The 19,285-nt window shown below is 42.9% G+C and overlaps 1 protein-coding gene across 2 annotated transcripts in view; it reads right to left on the bottom strand.

The window, feature by feature from the left end:
- Positions 1-429: 429 nt before the first annotated feature.
- Positions 430-19,285, bottom strand: part of STUM (stum, mechanosensory transduction mediator homolog) — a 53,350-nt gene continuing 34,494 nt past the window's right edge. Inside the window, exons 2-4 of one of the 2 annotated variants that reach the window (XM_044448268.1) lie at positions 8,178-8,357; positions 5,370-5,378; positions 430-968 (exon numbers count right to left, since the gene is read on the bottom strand). In XM_044448268.1, coding sequence (XP_044304203.1) covers positions 928-968; positions 5,370-5,378; positions 8,178-8,357 — 230 coding nt within the window. In that variant the 3' untranslated portion in view covers positions 430-927. Of the gene's footprint in view, positions 969-4,972; positions 5,199-5,369; positions 5,379-8,177; positions 8,358-19,285 lie in introns of those variants that run through there. The other variant, XM_044448260.1, reaches the window with a different exon arrangement.

Here is a 19,285-nt window from a genome sequence, read left to right as displayed (position 1 = left end):
CTTTTTCACCAGCAGCAGTGGGGTAGGACTGAGTTGTTTGACCTTTCTATCCCTTAGCCTCATACTCAGGCTCTGTGTGCGCACACCTAGGCGTGTACATTTGTTGTGCCCATGGCTAAGCATGTGGGCATGTGTGCTGGTAAACAGACAGAGGGACACTTTACTGCACACAGGCTACAAATACAACCTGCTATAAAGGTAAATATACACTACATTTCCAAAGTATAGTAGCATTTAGTGGCACAATTCCCTCGACGAATGTTTTGCACTGCCCATAAAGCACAACATAAAACCTGCCTCCATCCCAGAACAAAACTTCTACATGAAGCCACGGAGCGTTACGATGGCTTTCAGTGTCTTGCTTCCCAGGCAGTCAACAGTTCAAAACGGCTCTTCTGTGTTCCGCAGGCAGAGGACGGCAGGCGGCACTGATAGCTGAGCCAACGTTATTACCTGAACGACGACACTGGATTTACAAAAGCAGCACAAGACTGATCTTCAGCAAGCACCAGTAACACACACATTCGCAAAGCCTCCTGTGCCCGAGAAATAAACAAGGTTGTCTCTTAGGAAAGTGCTTATCTTAGTAAACTTCTTTTTACTTCTTGCACATGTACATATAAATTTCTCCACGATTTCTTTGATATTCACATTTCTTTGATATTCACATCCGTGAGTCACAAACAAGGTGAAATGTTTCCAAGTGCTCCCCACCCAAGGAACGGTAAGAACAGCCCCGTCTCTTAGTCCGCAGGTCCCCTTCCATTGGCTGCCTGCTCAATGGCCATCCTTCTCAGCAACATCTCGGCCTAGTCAGTGGCTCACTCCTGCCATGGGAACAGCTTGCCTGTCTTGCTGGTGTGTTGGTCGTGCCAGTCCGAAAATCTGTGTGCTGGAGGCTCCAAGGTGGCATTGGCTGCTGAGTGATCAGTGAAGGTCACTCTCGGCTGCTCTGCATCTCCGCTCCGCTGGACAGGTAGAAACACACCAGGGGGCAGGGGGAAGAGAACAAAAATCAAGTTATCTCAGTGTTCCATTTGTGCACAAACAGCATCACAAGTACTGGAGGACCCTATCGGTTTGTACCTTGAGAGAAGTAGAAGAAGTGGGTAAAACACATTATTTTGTTGCAAATATCCAAATGAAAATCATTGCTTAAAACAATACTACTAAAAATCTTGGCTCTTTGTAGCATTGTAAAATTGCAAGGGAGGGTATAAATTAGTTAGAGCAGAATTTTCTTAAATTCATTTTCAGAGGGATCCTTAAGCAGGACCATGTAAACTGCTCTGAGACTGCAGCGTTGAGCACCAATCAACAAATTCAATGCTATGAAAATCTCCTTCTATTTATTTTAAACTGATTTCTTTAACCTCTGGGGCTACAAAATACAGGTTCAAAGGACTTTCCAGATGAGGAGTGCACCGCACAACCCCTGTCTCAAGCACATTTTACGAGGGCACCAGATGACAATGTCTATTCTTTATAACCTTCCCATGTTTTCCCACTGCTTCTTCCACCATTTTTCTTACTATAGAAAGCCCATTAAAGTTGGAAAAGCTGCACAGTGCCCTCTCATTGGCAGCGCTAGTAGCTGGCTGTTGGGAAGCCCTCAAAGTGTACAGACCATACCTGGTAAAATTACCAAGGCAGGGCATTGGGCAGAGACAGAGCATTTTCAGGAAGTGACCACATGGCCCTTGCCCATTCTGGGCCAAAGGAAATTAAATTATACAAAATGAAAGCACAGTGTGCATCATTTTAGGCAGGATACAAAAGCCAACTTTTCATTTTGTTTTTAAAGGCACACAAAGACTTCAGCTCTGTTGATTTAAAATGTACCCCTTTAACCCAGGCTTCCCTGATGTGGTGCCTTCTGTATGTATCAGACAACAGCTCCCATTGCCTCCAGCCAGGAAGACTACCAGACCTATCATCTCCAGAGCCAGCTAGGACTATGGAAAAGCTGATTCCACTGTTAACATAATTTTAAGTGCTTTTTCTGAAAGCATATCCACATAGTAGCTGCATACATAAGAAAAGCTAGAACATGTGGCCTAAATTTGAGGTATCATGATACACCTAAATTTTATATAGTCAGGGCTTTGACTCCTGGAACTCTGCAAGCACCATTTCCCCCAAGTGTCACAATTCCTTGCATGTAAGTTGGGCTAACAAGTGGAAAAGTTAGAATGTGAAGAAAGCATCCAGGTGCTTCTCCCTCCACTTGGGTACCATCACATGGAAGACAGCTGGGCTGCGTGGATGGATTGCGCCCCCGTCAACTGCTGTTCATGTCTTGGGGAAGGTCTGGGGTGGGGTGAGAGGCCTCTGCATTCGTTTAGGCTGTGCCTATGAGTGTGACCAGGATTACACCTCACAGGGACAGCCGACACGTGTCACGCAGGAGGTGACAACAGCAGGGCAGGACTAGTGCAAGCTCCTGCTCACCACACAACATAACTCGCACGGACAGAAAGATACTCAAATAGAGCTTGGGTTCCCAAAATTGCCATTTTCAACATCAGGGGGCATCCTGATAGCGGGCTCCCAGCAGTATGTAATCACTGCTGCTCTTCCACTGAAAGCTACATGCCAAATGGGTATCCACTTTCCGCATCCAGCACCTTTTACCAGCATGCCGTGTGCTACGCTCCATCCGTACGCAGGGCAGGACAGAGCTGTGTGGGCAGGGAGGGGGTAACTCAGCCGCTCCCTCTGCTTCTCATCTGATTTATTTAGTGTATGGCATATATTTCCAGGTCTACAATGTTTACACACAGTGGATGTTCTCGTGGCTGCAGTTGTCATTCTGTTGATACGCCATGGGGAGCAAACCAGTTGGTCAGCTGAAGTCAGTTCTTGTTGAAGTCAGTTCATTCTGGGCTTTTCTCCACTGATCCTCTACTAAGAGCATCCAGGCAGATCCAGCCCCGGTGCTTGCTTTCATCATGAACGAAGCCAGCAGGTTTTCCCACTGAGGAATGGTGGTCCCTCTTTATCTACTTGCAGGTGGTATACCTTTGAATTGCTAAGTGGGCAGGAGCTGGGGCGGACAACAGGAGCTCACTCTGTCCCGTGAAGCTGGGCTTGAACCGCTAGAGTGTTGACCATCTCTGACAGTTTCAGCGTCATTAAGCCACTGTGCCACCAAGTCCCCTGTCTGTTTCTCAAACAGATCGGTGCAGCACATGCTCACACACTAAGGTGAGAGGCTGCATGAGAGAGATTTCAACTCTTCCCACTCAAGTGTAGTAGGCTTAGTGCAATTTTCCCTTCTTTCTTAATTGAGTGTGTGGGGGTGGGGTTGCCTTTTCTCTTGCTGCTGCTGAGTCAGTCAGGCTCATCTCTCCCAGGCTTAGCTCCTCCAAAGCTGGGCTGAGGGCTGGGGCTGAGCGACTAAAAGGCTAAGTTCTCAAATCAGAGACAGCAGTGTTGGCCCCAGGTTTCTGAGGCTCCTTCAGTTAGCTGTGCTTCCCATCACCACTGTCACCAGCTGTCCTTACTCCACACCCTCTTTCATAATTGCTGCTACTCTGAGCAGCCCAGGGTGCAAACAGCCTATGATGTTTTCTGCTCCTCACCTCCACCATGGTCTGGACCCAGGGGAGAGGATGCTGGACAAGCTGTCTTCGGAGTGCACTCCTAGGTTACACTAAATAAGACACATCAGAGAAGGAGGTGGAGTAGGGCTGGCAATTTGGGGCTTCAGACTCGGAGATGGAAGAAGCAGAGGATAACCTAGATGTACAATTATTGGGAGGGGTCCTGGGAGAGGAGTTCTCAAAGCTGGACAACTCTTGACCCCATGACATGGTGTTAAGAGAAGGACTAGCCAACTGGAGGGATGGTGTACAAGAAATGATGTGCTCACTTCCAAAAGGACCCTCCCAGAGGGGTGAGGCTCAGTCATGCTCAAGAGGAAGGTTCCTGGAAGTAGTTGGTAGATTGAATGCAACAAAACCACTCTGTGCATGTGCAGCTATTCATTTAATGGGTGTGCTTTGGTGGATAAAGAACTTTTGTAAAGGAATGGTCTGTAGTGTTTGTCTGTGCAAAGGGAGGAACACCTGGCCCTCAAGCACTGATGGGACAGTGAATGCAGAAAGACCAAGAGAACTTGGATCGGTGGATCTCCCCCAGGGATACAGGAAGTCAAGGATTTGTTGGATAAATGGCATGTGAGGATCAAGAGATTCTTGGTGTGTGAATGCAGAGAATGTATTCCACTTCACCATATATGATCTCTGTATTGACAGTCTGAGTACTGCATCAAGGACTGCCTGTACTTTGGGTCAGAGAGCTGTGTTCTAGTCTACTGGATGATCTTCCATGTTGTGAGGCGCAGGGTAGCAACGCTGGAATGGAGGATACTTGAGATGATGCCCGCGTTCAATGGAATCTTTTTGTAAATGTGCATGTAATAAGCTTACTTCTCTCTCTCTCTCTCTCTCTCTCTCTCTCTCTCTCTCTCTCTCTCTCTCACACACACACACACACACACACACACACACACACACACACACCTGGTCTGATATAAATGTTAAAAACCCTGTGAGAATCTTACACAAGTTAAAAATTGATATATTCAGGATACTTTTTGAAGTGATCGCACAAGTACATATTTAAAGGCCAGAAAGCCAGTTAAGGGCACCATCCTTTCTCATCCATCTGGCTGGAGCATCTTAGAGCAGGAGGGAAGGAGGCTGGAGCAGCTTTAGGATACCTTGTATTCTGGCCAGTCCAGTTCCTCCCATTCCTGTCCCCTTTTCCCACTTTTTGAGATCACTTTCCTGACCCTCAAGAGCAGCTAGTATGGTTATTTCCATATTGGTTGCAAGGGGGCAGGGGAAGGAGACTGCTCCAATTCCCAGCTCCAAGATCAAAGTGCTCTCTCCAACCTCGGAGCTGAGAATCTGAAAAACCCTGTGGCCCTTCAGTCAGTTTATAAAAGCCTATAGCAGGGGTGGCCAAACTGAGGTTCATGGGCCACATGCAACTCTTTGAGTTTATTTTGAGGTTTGCCACCTGCAGGGTTCCACGGGCACCACTTGCTGCTCACTCTTTGCTGCTGTCACCTATGGGTGCCTGCTTGCTGCTCTCAAACATCTGACATTTACCATGTGAGGCTCTTCAATTGAGCAATTCTGGCCATCCCAGGTCTATAGGATCACAATCACCTCCATCCCCCAGTTCATCTGCAGAAACAGTGTGATATCAAGATTTTATAGCAAAATTAGCTCAGAGATTCAGAAACACAGGTTTATCAACCATGCATGCAAAGAACCCAGTCATTTATTCTGATTTCTTAAAAGGTAACCTTAAACTTTTCAATTAGTACCAACAGATGAATTGAGAAAAAGACATACCTTGTGAAACTTGTCGATCAATTAGAGAATGTGAAAGAAACATGAAAAGATAAATGGAGAAACATAACTATCAGTAGTATTCATAGCATTTCATTAATAAAAAAAGTTGAATAAGCAGAGTGATATGCAAATAGCGACGAGCTATCTCAACAATTAAAGCATGGGTATGTAGGTCTAAGGATTTTCTATTTTCAGCACCTTAAAGGAATTTTCATCTGGTTTTCTCTTTTTTGGGGGCTAAATAAAGGAATTTACTAGAAAGTTATTAAGAGTGGATCATAAAAGCTAGTGTTATCTTATGCATTTTAGTTAAAAGTGAATTACCGGTTACAGATCATCAGATAAATTGGTTGGAACCAATATAAAATTTAATGCCTTTACAACTTCTACAATATGAACACACTTGGAAAGCTTTGTACAATTCTGTTCTCTACACTTCAAAAAGGATATTGTAGAGCTGTGAAAGTGCAGCGATGAGAAACCAAAATGATCAGGGGATTGAAGCAAATTCCCTATGAGGTCTTCCAAGAGATGAGGGGAAAATCTATGGGTGGGACTTAAGGACCAGCTTCAACGAGCATCTTCTGCCTCCTGTCTGGTGGCCTTCCATAGCTATGTGAAGACCTTTCCTTTTCAGCAGTTATTCGATTTACTCATCAAATAGGTTTCTACCATGCAATTTTTTGCATGACTACTCAGATATAAGTCCTACTGAGATCAATGGTGCTAATTCCCTTATTTCCTTAGGAATTTATTATGAACCATGTTTATCTTTGTATTTGTCTGCCATCATCATTTAAAAATGTAGCTGTTGGTAACCATTTTTAGCATTTCAAAATAGAAAAGCAAGTTAAGTGTAATTAATGAAATCCAAGTAGCCCTCAGCACAACTACCAAAGCTGTATATAATGCACCAATGAATTATATACCACTATTCTTCCAGATGTGGTCTAGCAAATGGAAACATGACTACTGGTAGGGCTGCCATGCAAGCACTAATGAGAGGAAGGGAGCCACTTCAGAAAAACAAAAAATGACCACCCAAGTTGAATTGCTAAGACATATTTCTTTCAGAACCATGAGATCCAATTTAAGCATGTTCATTGCCTGAATGGGCAGATCATTTAATCAGATTTAATGCTGCTTCAAGAGAGAGGTGGTCCAACTGGCAGGCTTTAGGGACTTGAATTTATAGCACATTTGGTTAGGCATGTTTGACCTGTGCTCTGTCTGCACACAAGTTACAACTTCAGTGTGCTTCATTCTTCATATGAAAAACGGAGTGAAGAAAGTGGAGAAAAAGTACTACAGTGCCATCTGGCAAAGAAGGTGACTATATGGTGAGCATTAGTTACAATTAATACTTGAATTGATAAAAGCACAGTAAAGCATTTCAGAAAGTGTTCATTTGCATGGGTTCTCAGATGCCTGCAGAGCAGTGACGTTTCACATAAACTTCCTTCTTCTACCCAAATCATGAGAATTGAGTAGTTGTGGGGGAAAGTTGCATGCAAGGAAAGGCCTGTCCCTATTTTGTCCCTTTTCAGTAGAAAGATGGACATATACATTGAAAGCAATTACAAATATGTATTACTTCCAGCTTCCTCAAGGCTTCATCTGCCTGTTTCAGGCAGACAGTTGGTTCTACTAATTTCTTGAGTCTTCCATAAATGTTATCCATCCTCTTTTCATATGTCAAGTGTGGGGAGGGAGCCTCTGTTGCATTAGCACCCGGCTTATGATGCTATAGGACTTCAAATAGTGGGAAGCTAAAAACATGGCCCCCATGCTCTCCTTCGACGCCCTGACACTATTTTGAGCCAAGTGCTGCCCCTCTGAGTGGGACCAATTCAAAAATAGGACTTGTTTCTCAATGCTACTCAGTCCTTCCTACAACTTTGCAACCATCTTCCCAAGAGGGAAAGAGCTATTGGAAGGAAAAAGGGACATTAACCTATGGGGAACATGAGGGATGAAATTTTCATTCCTGTTTATTGTTCACATAATAGGCCTCAAAATGTGAAATTGACCAAGCAATGGTCACTTTCCCTATACCCCATAATTTCCCCTATATCCCAAGAATGCTGCTCCATTCAAAATTGTACACTTCTGAAAAGGCATGCTTGTGCTAATATACACTTCCAAAACAATCCTCTTCGAAACAAAAACTTAATTTTCATGCTTTAGCCTATGGGAGTATGGGTTTGAAAAAGTGTACAGGTTTGGTCTTTGTGCGAAATGAATGCTGGATTAGACAGACCCTTGTTCTAATCAAGCAGGGCTCTTATATTCTTACCAGATTCCTATTACTAAACAGAGTGCTAGTGCTACATCACTGCAAGCCCATTGCACCTGCGGTCCCAGCTCCTAGCTCATCTGGGTGTCAGGGTAGCAGGTGCTCTGCCAATTGAAAGAAGAAACAGAGGGGCCAACCCCAAACAAACATGAAGCTCAAGAACAAGTTTTCTTCAGCACCTAAAACCCCGTGAACATTCTACTTATGTATACAGTTATAAGCTCAAGAGAAAACAGAGAAGGAGCAGGGGATCTACTTTTGGGGACAGTTCCTCCTCAGAAGTGGCAGTGGGAATCCTGATGTTGTATGGTTCTCATGGGAAGAACAGAGTGGGCAAAGTTATAAGGAGAAATAACCGTCAAAGACACAAGCAAACAAGCCCTATACTTAACCCTCCTGCAAATAGCTTGCAGTTACCGGACAGCTGCTCAGCTTAGCTTCCCTAAGCAGACACACCTTCACCCCGGTAACAAGAGGAAGAGAAAAAACAGAAGAGATTGTGCACTACTTACTGGCAAGAATGACCATGTCCATCCCCCAAAATATACTCATGATCCAGCCAACCATCACAATAGCCGTGAGGATCTGAATCAGAGCTGCTGCAATGTTCAACCAGAACACACAGCAAACATGCCTGTCGGGGAGATCAGTCCGGGCGCCACACAGCACTGTGAAGGCAGACACAAATGTCCCTGTGGAAAGAAAGAGCACAGTGAATCCTTGGAAGAAAGCAGAAAGTCAGAAGCAAAGCATGCGCAGCTAGAAAATACAAAGTCAATGTAATTACTGAACACACTCTCAGGAATATTCCACATTTGCTTTCAGGGGCACGATCATCAATCGGTTTTGAAAGTGTTTTGCTGACATTTTAAATCTATGAAAAAACACTGAGGAAAATAAAAGGTTGGGTTAACAGGAAAGTGGGATTGGACCACTGTTAGCCAATTACTACATCGGAAACCCATTCACAATACAGATCTGTTTCCACAGATCCACCCACATAATCTCACACACTATCATGGATCTCAATATTCATAGAAACATCAGGCAGTTAGGTACTCAGCTTCTTTTATGACATTTCTACACTACATATGTATTGTTAGCATGGTAACATGGTAGTAACTTGTTTTACTTTTTTCAAGCAAGTTACTTGTTACAAACAATGGACAAGTGGTATCTTGTTTTCTAGGTTCTTTACTACTGCTAGAAGAAATGCTCAGTTTGTGAAGTTTTCCATTGTTGCTGTCATTCAGAATATTTCTTTAAAAATATTCTAAAGATAAAGACCCAGACTTCATGTTTCTAATACATGTAGACACTATAGATACTATTTATTTATTTCTACTTCTATGCTACCTCATAACCCAAAGTTTCTCTGGGTGGCTTACAAATACTAGAGCAGCATACAATTCAGTTGATAAAACAATTAATAAAGCAGATAGAAACATAGAAACAGAGCGAGTCAGAAGGGGCCTCCCGGGCCATCTAGTCTGACCTCCGGCACCAGCCGGCTCCGCTCACGACATGCCCACCATGTGCATGTCCAGCCTATCCTTGAACACCCTAACTGACGGGGCTTCAACGACCTCTCGTGGAAGACCATTCCACATCCTCAGGGTCCTAACTGTCAGGAAATGCTTCCTGGCATCTAAATGGAACCTTGGTTCCCTGAGCTTTGCTCCGTTGGAGCGTGTCCTGCCTTCCTCTGCAGGGGAGAACAGGTCTCTACCCATCTCCATGTGACATCCCCTCACATACCTGTATGTCGCCAACATATCCCCTCTAAGTCTCCTCTTCTCCAGGCTGAAGAGACCCAGTTCCCTCAGTCTCGCCACATACCCCATCCCCTGCAAACCAGCCACCAACCTTGTGGCCCTACGCTGCACTGACTCTAACCTGGCTATATCCTTTCTGTAATGAGGGGCCCAAAACTGAGTACAATACTCCAGTTGCGGGCGCACCAGAATCATATAGAGTGGTAGTAATACCTCTCTCGATCTAGAAGCCACACTTCTGGCTATGCAACCAAGGGTGGCGTTCGCCCTCTTGACCACCACATCACACTGCTGACTAATGTTTAGCCTGCAGTCAACCAGTACCCCAAGGTCCCTTTCACAAGCGCTGCTCTCCAGCCACTTGTCCCCTAACCTGTACTTATGACACCTATTCCTATGCCCCAAGTGCAAGACCTTTTACTTATCCACATTGAATGCCATCCTGTTGTCTCCTGCCCACTTCCATAGTCTGTCCAGATCCTTTTGGATCTGGAGTAACTGCTCCTCAGTTGTGGCCACTGCTCCAGTTTTAGTGTCGTCTGCGAATTTGATCAGCACACTGTTCACCCCTTCTTCCATGTCATTTATGAAAAGACAATAAAATAAGAGATAAAACCATCACATGATAAAATACAAACCACACACAGCATAAATGCAACCAATAAATTAACAAACCAAAAATTACATAAATAATCCAAAACAAAATTATAAATTAATTAATTAACTGAAAGCTTGTTTGAACCAAACTGTTTTCACACAGTGCCTAAATGAGAAAGAAGAGTTGGTGCCAGCCGTATGTTCCTGGGGAGTGACTTAAATAGTCCAGGTGTTACTGCCAAAAATGCCTCCCTCCTAGCCCTTTCCTCATTGATCTCACTGGGGGGAGTTTTTTGGAGGAGGAGTTCTGAGGAGGATCTAAGTGTGCAGGTAGGAATATATGGAGAGAGGCATTCTCTCAGGTACCCTGGTCCCAAGCCATTTAGGGCTTTATATGCCAAAGACAAGACTTTGACTTGGGCCCAGATTGGAACAGAGAGCCAATGCAGCTGACGAAGGACCAGTGTAATATGCTCTCGCCAGCTGGTTCTTGCAAGTAGTTGCACCACCCGGTTCTGTTTCAGTTGTAGCGTCTGGACTGTTTTCAAAGGTAGCCCCATGCAGAGCACATTACAGTAATCCAGGCAAGAGGTTACCAGTGCGACTACTATTGCAGCCAATGGATGCATGGGTGGACAGAATAAGCAGAGGTGAAGACACAGGGGGTGAGCTTCAAGCATGATCACTTTGTGAAAGGGAATGCCAGTCACCCACGCCTTTTGGAAAGGGAATCAACCATGAATCAAAACATCAGGAATGACAAATTGTGACACTGCTGCCCTTTTTTTAAAATTAAGCTTTCTACATGAAGCTTTCTTGTACTGAGAAACATCAAGATATCTCCCTTCTTCCTTTCTGCTGCTGCCTTGATTTCCAACTCCCACTTTCTTCTAAAACCTCTTGAAGTTAGAAAAGCAGTTTATGAGGGGAGCAGAAAAAAAGAGTGGGTGGGAACTGCTGATGCCACAGAAAGCAGCTCTATATTAAAGCTGGGAAGATGGAGGAAAAGATCGTAGACATTTACTTTAATGTGTGAGTATCTCTCTGGTCTCTACCTGCCTAGCATTCATCAAATGTTGAAGCCTAAGACTGTAGTGTTCCATTCTGCAACAGTTACCTGCTTCCTTTGAATTATCAGCTCTTATGTGAAGCAAGAAAAGTAGGACATACTATCAGTTTCGGACAAACTTCATGATTTCTCCATGCAGGAACTGTGCCTTATGTTGAATGGGGATAAATTCATCTATTACTTGTATTTTATTTCTTACAGAGCATCATAGAGGCCAGGGCTGTCATGGTGCCTCGCTCTGCCTACGAAATGCCAACCAAATTATAGTTTCTCAAACTGAGAGCGAAATGAGATCATGCTCATGGAGCACACAGCACATCTGTGTGTGTTTCAGATGCCGAGTGCACACTTGCACATGCAGTTCACATGCAGGCACTGACCAGGCATGTAAGTTACTTGGGCCTGAAACTCTCCTATACCATCACCTGTTTGGCACTCATCACTCCCCACCATTTCAGGCCCGTCTGGCATAATGATTAGCAGCAGATGCGATCATCCCAGTTACAGCAACCCTACAATGGAGCAGTAGAACCCTCTTCTACAAATACACAAAGGGAAGCTATTTGAACATCAGGTGGAGCCTACACCTCTAAAGGCATACATACAAGTTCAAGTTCACAGTGGCCATAAACACTCAGATTTTTATTTTATCTTTCATTTGATAAACTCCTTTTACCAACTGGCCAAAGGAAACACTTATCCAACAGAATGCAATTTGTAATAAATTATGTTGCACTAGCATAACTAAGCAAAATTAGAAATAAGATCAGCAGAGCATAAATAGCAACAGAAATGAGATCAAAGGAGACTAAATTCAGTGGTCTCACCACTCCAAACTCGTACACATCTACCTCAGACTTCTGGGACATCAGCTAAGACAAGGGTGTTGCATCTCTTTCAGACTGAGGAATACATTCTTTTCTGAAGCAATTTTGGGAGGCCACACTCTAATGGTGGGAAGGCTGGAGGCAAATGCCAAAAGCCAAGAGCACGAGGCTAAAAATACCAGCACACTGTAGCTTAAAACCTTCTGCCAGAAAGGAAACCTTAGGAGAGGCATTTCAGCCATTGAAATGGCTGGGACAATGGCTGAGACATCGAGAAGAAAACGTGCAAACTACCAAATGACAGGTGGCCAGAGGAAAGGGAAATGGCATGAGGCTACATGGAGAACCTCAAAGCACCAGATTTGGATTTTGGGCTTGAGGTTTAACACCCTGAACTGAGGTCACCACCCTTACAAGTATTGAGATGTCAAAGAAGAGTTCTGTAGGTTCTGTGCAGTCTGAGTTAAATGGAATATTTCCTAATAGCTGGTTCTATTCTGCTTAACTTGTGCTAGTTCCACTTTTGCTACTTATTTCTCTTCAAGTCTCCACTCTGGAAGGCAAAAGGGAAGCATCTTTATTTCCAGGGATTTATCGGGAATGTGTCTCAGAAAACTCTAAGACACATTCAGGAGGCACTGGTTCAAGTTAATTCCTCTGCTACCCTTTGCACGTGAACTGTACTTTCTAAAAATGTTCACACTGATGGTAGGCTAATATTATTATAACCAACCAAAATATCACAAAGAGTGAGCAATCTAGCAAGTTCTAATTCTTCCAAGCTAGATGTTATACCTGGAACGGTAAAGTAGGTGGATGGGGGAGAAATAAAATGTGGGCATGATATTGAAGCTGGATGTCTTTACAGTCATGAAGCTATGGCTTTTGATATTTTTAATGCTGATATTAAATAATACTTGATGTTTAACTATCAGCATTTGATAGGATACAAATATTTGTTGTGCCCTGGTTGATGGATGCTTTGGACTTACTTTGGAAGATGTAGGCTTTAGAAGAATAATGCCTTAATAATTATCAAATATCAGTGGTTGCTAGTTTCTAAAGTAACTGGCTGCGGGTCAAACATGTCTAAGAAATAACAACATTCTGCTGAAAGCTCCAGTTCATAATGGCAAGATAAGGAAAAGATGGTTGTAGCTGTTCAGGTGTGTTAGAAATACACTCTGCACATGAGAATTCGGGTGTTCCAGGCAGAATAAAACAGCTTCCAGACATGAGTACTAGGAAATCTGAGCACAAATCTGAGCATAAATGCTGGCAATCAGTATCAATTTATATTTGAATTTCCTCTTTAGAATCAAAATCAAAAACTTATTTGAGAGTTCATATGCTATATTTAAAATCCAGTACTGAAAACGGCAAGTGGAACTGGTTGCCAGGGAAACTACTGGTTTAAAAGTGAGAGAAAATAGTCTGAAATAATGCATTGGTTTGAACTGTGTCCATGTTCCTCTAAAGATATACGTAGCTAAATTTCATCAAATTTTGGAGATCAAAATTCAGATTTCAAAATCTGAAAAACTTGTGAAGTTTTAAACATCCAACTCTTATTCACTCCTAGCCTTTTTTAATCAACATGGAGAAGGGAGAAATTTAGTAGTTACGACTTAAGAGCTTAAGAAGAGCCATGCTCAAACCAGAGATACAACTAGTCCAGGATTCTGTTCACACAGTGGCCAAGCACACTTCCAAACAGAACATGAGTCAATGCTTTCTTCCCACCCATGTTCTCTAGCAACTAGTATACATAGGCAAACTGCCTCTGATACTGAAGACAGCTTATAGCAGTCTGTACTAGTAGCCCCTGACAGCCTTATCTTCCATGAATTTGTCTAAGCCCTTCAAAGCCCTCACTACATCTTATAGACTCAAATTCCATAGTTTTACTATACACTGTATGAAGAAGTACTTCCTGTCTTACCTCTTAGATTTCCCACCACTCATCTTCATGGGTTATCCTCTGACTCTACTATTAAGACAGAATGAGAAAAAAGTATCCCTATCCACTTTTCCTATACCATGTATAATTTTGTACACCTCTGTCACGTCTATCCTTATTCACCTTTCCTCCTAAACTAAACAGTCCCAGATATTATAAACTTTCTCTCACAGGGAGCTTGCTCCAGTCTCTTAATCATCTTAGTAATCCTTTTCTGCACTTGTTCCACCTCTACATACTTCTTTTTAGTTGCACTGACCAGAACTGGCACATCATTCTAAGTGTGGCCATACAACAGGATTATTTTGGTGGTTTTATTTTCAATTCCTGTCCTCCACTTGAAGTCATCCATTATTATAACACTTCTTCATTGGCAGGCGTCCCTGTTTTTATTTTCCATCTCAAGATCACCTTGTGCATTCTGGTCTGGGGATAACAGCATGTTCCTAGTGCTAACTTAGTTTTGAGCTTGGAAACTTGTTACTACAGGATTCATTTGCCTCTTTTAGATAGTCTTGCCTGCTATACTCTCCTTGACAAACAGGGCAGGATGTCCTTCAGGATGTCCTGCTCTGCCCTTCCTGTAGAGTTTACCATACCCAACCAGTTCCCTCCAATCCACTGATTTGGGTAATGCCTACTATCTAGTTTCTCCTTTAAAATCAGGTCCCCCAGTTCTCCCACATCATATTGGAGGATTCTAGCATTTGCCTAAAACTCCCCATACACAGTGTCCCTCCACAGATCTTTCTGGCATATGCATCATCTTCTATGGCACTTAGGTCTCTTTGGCAATGATGTTTCACTCATGTTTCACTCATGGCCTATTTCCCATCCTTCCACATACGGGCAATCAGAAACATTTTCATCTCCACTTTCAAAGCATGATTCAACCCAAAGCATCCTTCCAGCTCTTGTCAGCTTTCCTCCATGTTCACTTTAAAACCTACTCTGCTACCATTATTCCATTTGGTGTCAGCAATGGCAGTAAAGTGCCTTTTTGGTTCAAGTGCAGCCTGCCACTCCTGTACATCTTTTAATGTTTAAAAATTACCTAGGATGACAGAGGAACTAACCACTGGAAGATTATGCTGCTTCAGCCATGTTTCCTCAGATATCTCAGCAGGAAGTTAGCCATAGATAAGGAGGCAGGAAGGAGACAGACAGCAAGAAAATGCATGCCGTATTATTTCTAATTGGGAAAATGCAATATCCCCCCCCCCCACAAATCCTCATAATAAACTTGTAGAAAGAAAGATGGGTCCCCTCTAGCAGTTCTTCTGCTATGAAGCTACTTCACAGACAGCTCCTCAGAAATTCACTTGGGTGGACGTTGAGATTGTTGTGTTAATGTTCAATTATTAAGCCACGGCAGATGCACTCATGTGCTATAGTTCTTACTGTGCTATATAGTTCAGCTACTTGTGGGAATTTGCATATATGAATGCACACAAGCACTGCCAACGTAAAACTAGCATATCAGGGAAAAGGTTAGAGTAGTTCACTAGTTTTCTGTGTGCAGTGCAGTACTCAAAATGGGGGTGGGGGGTGGGCTTTACATTTTGCGTAATGTCATGTTTCCCCTTCTTTCAAAAGGCTGGAAAGAATGAGTTAGCTAAGTGGGGCGAGTCAGAAGGTGGAGCTTGGGGATTTTATTAAGGACCCTCCTCTTCTCCCCCCCCCCACCCCAAAGAAGCATTTGCGTAGGGACAGCACTTAAGCGATGATTCTCACCTGTAGTCTAGACTCTGCTGACTGTATAGCTCTGTTCCTATACCAAGCCACCATCTCTTTAACCTTCTCCAAAATATGACAGTGAGCACTGCTATCCTATCTCTAGGCTGTGAGAAGCAAAGACATGTATAGCAAAAAGCTTATTTCTCTGAATAACAAATGTTTCATTGCAATAATCCTTTCTCAGAGCGGATACATTTTGAAGCTCACACACAGATATGAATGAATATACATTTATGCTTGTTTTGCCAATTGTTCATTACAAGATTCTTACTGCAGCTGGTCATATCCTTCAAGGATCCTGATTGCATTGCTATGTGGTTGCTTTGACTAGTATGATACCACTCCCCCCCCACACACACGTATCTTGTGGCACAATCTATTAATATTAACAACATATAATTCCACTACTGGCTGGCTGTCCACTAATGGGTCAAGTTTAAGATTTTAATACTAGTAAATAAGGTCCTAAAGAACGTACTCAGGTTATTTAAGAGACTGTCTTGCCCCTTACTGCCCTGTCCTACTCCCTTTGGTCACCGGGGGGGGAGGGTTACTTTCAGTGGTTCACAAGTTTGTTTGTTTATTTAAAGTTTTTATATGCCGTGCCCTTGCTACATAGCCTCGGATGGATTCACTGGATTCATCTGATGACCACTCAAATAAAGGGTGTTGAGTGTAGTGGCCCCTGCCCTCTGGAATACTCTGCCCCATAAACAAGGCATGCCCCAAGGACTGTGCCTTTCAGGGACGTGTTAAAAAACATTTCTCATTGCCCAAGCTTTCCCAGCTCACTCTTTATTGACCAAGTGGGCTGCTGGTCATTCTTAGAGATTCAGATGCTACAACTGATGTTTTATTGCTTTTATATTGTGTTTTTCTGCACTTTGTGCACTTTGTGATTGTTTTTTGTACTGCACACTCTTTCCCTCATTTCATTTGTTAAATGGTATAAAAATAGTAGCATTCCTTGCATTCACTGCTTATGGCTACAGAGGAAGTAAGCCCTAATAACACTGTCACTGTATTGACAAATGCTGCTTAGCATCTCACAGAAAAACAGGAAGCTGCCTCATCAGACCATTAAACCATTTGGTCCATGACTGACAACACTGACTGGCAGCAGCTTTCTGACAAGACACCCAGGATTGAACCCGGGGCTTCTGCAAAAAAACACACGCCCTGTCATGCAGCAATGGCCTCTCCCATCTCAGATGCATCCACTGTGGCACAATCAGCAGTACACGTACTCCATCAATACTATCTTGACAGCACTGGATATCTGCTAGCTTGAAGGTTACTTGGTACTATTAACTCTTTGTTTCAGGAATTTCTATCAGTCACTTTGGAGGCCTTTATCATTGTTCCTCCAGATATTCATACCAATAAGGATGCAAGTAAACCAACTAAACATACACACCATTTGTTTTAAAGACTGAGTCAATATTATATCAACATCCTTAAGCTGTAAGAGCCATCATCAAAAGGGACATGAGCTGTTTTTAAAACAATGATAACAAAGAACTGGGCCAAAAGAGCAATGACTACAGTGCTGTTCACTTAATTTCACTAGCCAACAGGGTATGGCAGTAATCTCAACATTTAGCTATGTAAACAAAATGCAAACAACCAGAAACAGAGAAGTGCAAAGGGAGAAGGAAAAAGAGTTTTTAAAAAAAACCCATTACCTGAGTGGATCAGATGGATTCCAGGTGTTCACATTGAAATATTTTTCCAGAGAAGTGTTTGATATAAATTTAGATGTTTTTCTTAAAACAAGTTCAGTCAAAGGTAAACAAAGTAAGGAAATTTTGGACAGAAGCCTTATCTTCTGCCCCATTGTATCCTCAGAGAGACATTATCTTGAGCATGTTTTAGAAACATGGAACAGATTTTATGGACATAATAAAACAACAACAATCAAGAGCTTGAATGAAAAACAACATTCCTGATTCCGTTGACTCCATCCTTGTACCCCTTCAAACAGATATCAGTAGAATTATTTTGAGCGCCTCATTAAATTAAGCAACCCTTCCATTCAATTTTACAAACAGCAAGACAGAGTGGAGTAAGTCAGGGTATGTCCAGATGTCACTGCAGCTGAAAACACTCCTTCTGTGCCACTATTCAGAGTTATCTTTATTTCTTACAGTGAATATAATTTATATCTCACACAAAGTGGCAGAATGCAAAATGCTGACTTTACAGATACTGAACTTGTGCTTCCCTCCCCCATAATAATCACCCACTCCAGCTCCAGTTTCTTACAAAACAACATTTTCCCTAGAAAGGAAAGACGGGAAGAGATGCTGAAGGAAGAGAATGAAAAGCCCTTTCTATACAGCAGGAGTAGGGAACCTGGGGCCTCTAGATGTCTTGCTCTGCATCTCCCATCTGCTCTAGCTGAGGCACAATGGCAGTTGGAGGTCAAAACAGGTTGCCCACCCTTGCTATATAATCTACTGTGACCAACACAAGGGGTACACAAATGCAGTGCATTTCCTTTTCTCTTCCTGTTCCTCTCCTTATGAGTGGCAATCAAAAGCTTCCAAAGAGAGTTGGTGAGGAACCAGAGTTTGCTATTCTATGCAAACCCAGATACCCAGGGCTCAGATTAAATGGCAAACTACGCATTTCCAGATAACACTAAGTAATCTAGAAGTGTGAAGGGAGGGCATGAACTCAAGGTTTGTGTCTAATCAGTCCGGTGATACTAAGCCATGGTTTACTGCTGCATCTAATCTGCCCCAGTGCTCCAAAACTGCATATCCCCAACAGACAATGGCATGAACACAGGCATTATTTTCTGGATGCTTTAAAATACCTAAATTCCCTCCCAAGTCTGCATCTTTTCCAGAATTGTCACAAAACAAAAACAAAATTGAGCTGACTTATAGTGAGTAGGTTCAAGCAGGTATTTGAGTGTTTTAAGGCACAAGTCCACTACATGTTTAGAGAGAAAGAAATCCTACAGCTTCTATTGTTTCTCAGCTGGTGGCAGGAAACTGGGAGTTGTGGGGTCTTTTTCTGTCTAAGCACGCAAAGGGCAGTTCCGTACTTGTGACTTTTCAAGTCTTTTGCATTTTGTGCTTTTTTGACATTTGGGTTGAGATACACCCCAGTGTGAATTCTCCAAGAACCCTTGGGCTTGCCTAATCTTTACTGCAACACATTAATAAGGCAAGTTCTGTTCCAAAAGCCAACAGCTCAGTAAGCACAAGTAACCAGACACAGAAGAAATTATGGCAGAAGCTCAGTTTCCAGAGCCTGCTATTCAAAGGCCTGTTCCTGAATCTGCTTCGCTTTCCAACAGCCCTCTCTGATTATCATCAGCCATATAGATGTCTGTTTTGGGAAACTAACAGTGCAGATGACATTTTATGGCCTTCAGTTCATCACAGCCACTGGATCCCAAAATATTTGACTTGCTGCTATTCACTGTTGATAAGACTGTCTGTTTCTAGTTTTCCCTTTCTTTGTACTTTCTTTGTACTCACTTTGTATAGGCACCAATATTCTTGGGGAAACCCACTCCTCTGTTATAATGGGCATCCACATTTTGAGCATACTGACAGGCTCTGGCTGACTCAACATTTATCTTTATTATATTATATCCTACCTTTTTCCTGCAAGGACCTAAAGCAGATTACATAATCCT

The sequence above is a fragment of the Varanus komodoensis genome, unplaced genomic scaffold, assembly GCF_004798865.1.
Source record: "Varanus komodoensis strain SLA01 unplaced genomic scaffold, ASM479886v1 scaffold1, whole genome shotgun sequence".
Taxonomy (NCBI): Eukaryota; Metazoa; Chordata; class Lepidosauria; order Squamata; family Varanidae; genus Varanus; species Varanus komodoensis.
This window is presented reverse-complemented; position numbering and strand designations above follow the sequence as displayed.